Source organism: Geospiza fortis, unplaced genomic scaffold (assembly GCF_000277835.1).
Source record: "Geospiza fortis unplaced genomic scaffold, GeoFor_1.0 scaffold538, whole genome shotgun sequence".
Lineage (NCBI taxonomy): Eukaryota > Metazoa > Chordata > Aves > Passeriformes > Thraupidae > Geospiza > Geospiza fortis.
Genome location: NW_005054368.1, coordinates 1,042,217 through 1,045,948, shown reverse-complemented (window position 1 = coordinate 1,045,948; position 3,732 = coordinate 1,042,217). Strand labels below are relative to the sequence as shown.

The following is a 3,732-nucleotide window of genomic DNA, read 5'->3' as shown; positions in this document are numbered from 1 at the left end:
GGAGCCGTGCTCTACCGGGAGGACACCGTGCGGGCGTGCGTGCGGGGAACCGGGGGTGCGGGGAACCGGGGCCGGGTAAATCGGGGGCCTTGGGTAAATCGGGGTTGTTTGTTTTTATAATAAATGGGGGGGGTTGGGTTACATCAGGGTGGGGTTTTAAAAAATAAATGGGGGTGGTTTGGGGATAAATCGGGGTGGGTTTTGGCATAAATCGGGGTGGGTTTTTTTAAATAAATCGGGGTGGTTTTTATAATCAGTCGGGATGGTTTTTGGGATAAATCGGGGTGGATTTTTTTAAATAAATCAGTGGGTTTTGGGATAAGTCAGGGTGGTTTTGGGGATAAATCGGGGTGGGTTTTGGGATAAATTGGGGTGGGTTTTTTTTTATAAATTGGGGGGTTTTTTTAATAAATCAGGGTGGGTTTTTTTTAATAAATCAGGGTGGTTTTTGGGATAAATTTGGGTTTTTTTTAATAAATCAGGGTGGAGTTTTTTTAATAAATCAAGGTGGTTTTGAGGATAAATGGAGGTGATTTTGGGGATAAATGGGGGTGGTTTTGGGGATAAATGGGGGTGGTTTTTCTGCCCTGCCCTGTGTTTCTAAGGGAGGTGGAGGCTCCTCAGAGCTGCTCTGAGCCACGGCTGCTGTGATTAACCTGAGTTCATTAACACAGTTTAAAAGGAAGCTCTGTGGAGTCCCAGGCAGGTCTGGGCTCCCAGGGTCCCTGAAGGGCACCCAGTGCCACCCCTGCCATGGCAGGGACACCTCCCCCTGTCCCTCCAAGCCCCAGTGTCCAGCCTGGGACCCTGCCAGGTGTTCATACAGGCTCCTGAGAACAGGAGGAACAATTCTGTGCATGCTCTTACTGCATCCTCTGTGTGCTCTGACTCTGCTCTGTTCACTCCTGGTTTAACTGCAAAATCTGAACAGTTTCCTTTTCTGAGCAGGAGGTTTTACAAAGTTTATGGCAATGGCCCCAAACCTTTCGACCTGACACAGTTGAACTTCAAATCCACGTGCCAGAGGTGAGGTGGTAATGAACCCAGAGGTGTTCCTGAGGCTGCCTCCTTCTCCCCTTCAGTCAGGGAACCAGAGCATCTCCTGGGAGTGTAAAACAGCAACTTTGCTACCCAGGTTTGTTGAGAAATACAATGAACTGAAGGAAGAGGGGAAAATTGAAGAGGAGAAGTTGTTTGAAGAAACAGGAAAAGCCCTTTTAGCCAGCGGGATCCTTTTACAGAGAAGAGGAGTAGACAAAGTGAGTATGAAACATCCACAGAGTTCCTTGGCTGGTGGGGTTGAGAAAACCCCAGTGCCAGGCCCCTAGTGCTGAGTTGGTGGGAAGGAAACCCTCAGCACAGCACTCACACACCTCATGGTCTCCAAGAAAACTTTCCTCCTGGCCATGAACAGCTCTGGCCGAGGCTGAGGCACTTGGGGGCCACAAAAGATATTTTCCTGGAGGTGAAACTGAATAACCATTCAAATAATCCCTGGTGCATCTGCATAAAGCACTTGGAACTTGGTGTGTTTGCTGTTGTATCTTGAACTTTTCCATGTTTTAGCTGGAGCTCAGCAGCCTCTCTGGCAATGTGCTGACACTGTGCTGTGCCTCCACAACAATCTCAGCATGAATTAAGCTCCTTTTGGACACACAGAGGGCTGCTGCTCCCCTCAGTCACCCTTCAGAGGGGCTTCCCCCCCGTTTCATGGGATCTTTGCTGTCCTTCCCTGCAGGGTGCTGCAGCCAGGGATGCTGCCTCGCAGCCCCAGCTGCAGGACAAGAGGAAGGACGGGCAGGAGCAGCCACCAGAGCTGGCAGGGACACAGAAGGAGAATCCCTGTCCCTCCTGACAGCCCTGTCACCTGCCAGCAGCCACCTCCAGCCCTCCCTGGGGACATTTCCCTGAGGAACAGGGTCCTGGTGCCCTCCAGGCTGGTCCATGGCACACATGCTCCCCTCTGTCCAGCTCCACATTGATAAAGTCACAGATAATCTTATTTTGTTTAATGTGCACAACTGTTTTCTGAACTCAAGTTGGAAAATACCGAGTGTAAAAGTGGAAAATTAAACCATTCTCTTTAAAAACTGGAATCCTGCCTGTTCAGGTGTCTGGTGTGCAGCAGTGAAGATGTTTCCTGCTGGGGGAATGCAGATCCTGTTTGATGTGTTCCAGCAGCTGTCTCGAGTGTCATCTTTTTATAGCTGATTGAGGAAAGCTGCTATTTATAGAAGTGCTGTACTGTGCTCTTCCCATCCCATCATTTCCTTGAGTTCAGAGCGGGATGAGGGGTGGCACTGCCAGAGAACCAGGAGCTTTGCAGTTTGTAGTGGCTCCTGATGGAATTGGCCACCTTGGAAGAGTGAAAATGGGATGTTCCAGCTGTTTGCTCAGGGAAAGGTGATGCTGCTTGGGAACAGTCACTGGAGACCTGGCAGGGACAAAAATAACAACCAGCCCTGCTGGGACTGGCAGGGAGTTCTGCCCGGGCTGCACACCCAGTGGCTGGCTCATCTCTCATTAAACATTTGGCTCGGGCTGTATTAAAAACAAAGTTTGTTTGGTGTCTTTTTCTTTGAGATTTTGGTGATTTTTCTTTTGTTTGTGATTCTTTACCATCCCAGACTGGCACCACCTCACTCCCAGGTGTGACTGATGTCCAGCCCTTCCCTCCCTGCCCAGTTCGGTGCTGCTGCTGCTGGGTGGGAGGCAGGAGAGCTCGGTGGCAGTGAAAAGCAAAGTGTGAAATGCCCCTGGTTTGGTTCCTGTGCCTTGCTTCACTCCTGGCAGCAATGTGAGTGCAGCAGAATTGCTCAGAGTTATCCTTGGAAGGTCAAGCTTTAAACCCTCTCAGGGTTTGTTACAAAGAGCAAGCATCCCCGTGTTTTAGCACTGATCCGTTTCCACATCCAGCAATAACATCGAGTTCAGAGCCCTCCCAGGGTGTGCCCTGACCGAGCTGCTGTGCAGAGCACCTGAGGAGAAAGTTGGAATTGGTTTTATTTCTGTTGCAAAAAGTCAATCCCCTTGGGTTTGCCCTCGGGGGCAGCTGGGGGAGCGAAGTGAGGAGCTTTCCCTGCCCGCGACCACCTGGGATGGTGATGGGGACCAGCTGCAGGTGGTTAATTACCATGGCCACGCTGATGGTTCCAGGTGAGGGCGTTTGCGTGTGATTGCCTCGTGCCCGGGGAGCCAAACCCCGGCAGGGCAGGGCAGGGGCCGTGGCTGTGAGGGGCAGCAGGGTGCGGGTGAGCTCCGTGCCCCGTCCCGTTCCTGCCCCAGCGGTTCGTGCTGTGCTGCGCTGCCGAGTTCTGCCCGGGCTTCCGAGACAGGTACGTGGCCAAACGTGCGGGAGAACCTGGAAATCTGTGCGGGACTCTGTGTTTCAGTGCGGGGGAGAGCAGGACTCGTGCCGTGGTGTGGATGTGGGAATTCTCTGCTGGAAGCTGCCAGGGCAGAGCCTGGGCAGGGGCAGGGCAGGCTGTGGGTGATGAAGAAATGGTTGGAACGTTCAGCGCCGTGGATTTGCTGTGTCTGGTGGGTGCCGGGGATCCCGCGGGGCCGGGGCATTTGGTGCAATTCGGATAGAAGCGGTTAAACCAGCGAGTCTGAATGGGCGCGTTTGCCGGGCTGGAGGGCGATGCTGATGCTCGGGACCGGCTGTAGCTGCGCCAATTTAATTTAGAAGCTGTGGGCAGCAGCCGGGGGGCGATTTGTCGCTGTCGGGGC

The 3,732-nt window shown here is 52.7% G+C and overlaps 1 protein-coding gene across 1 annotated transcript in view; it reads left to right on the top strand.

The window, feature by feature from the left end:
- The window catches only part of MRPS23 (mitochondrial ribosomal protein S23), a 7,079-nt gene extending 4,526 nt beyond the window's left edge, over positions 1-2,553 (top strand). The window contains exons 3-6 of the mRNA XM_031059771.1: positions 5-35; positions 949-1,026; positions 1,136-1,259; positions 1,739-2,553. Of these exons, the coding sequence (XP_030915631.1) occupies positions 5-35; positions 949-1,026; positions 1,136-1,259; positions 1,739-1,855 (350 nt within the window). The 3' untranslated portion in view covers positions 1,856-2,553. The remainder of the gene's footprint in view (positions 1-4; positions 36-948; positions 1,027-1,135; positions 1,260-1,738) is intronic.
- The last annotated feature ends 1,179 nt before the right edge of the window (positions 2,554-3,732 follow it).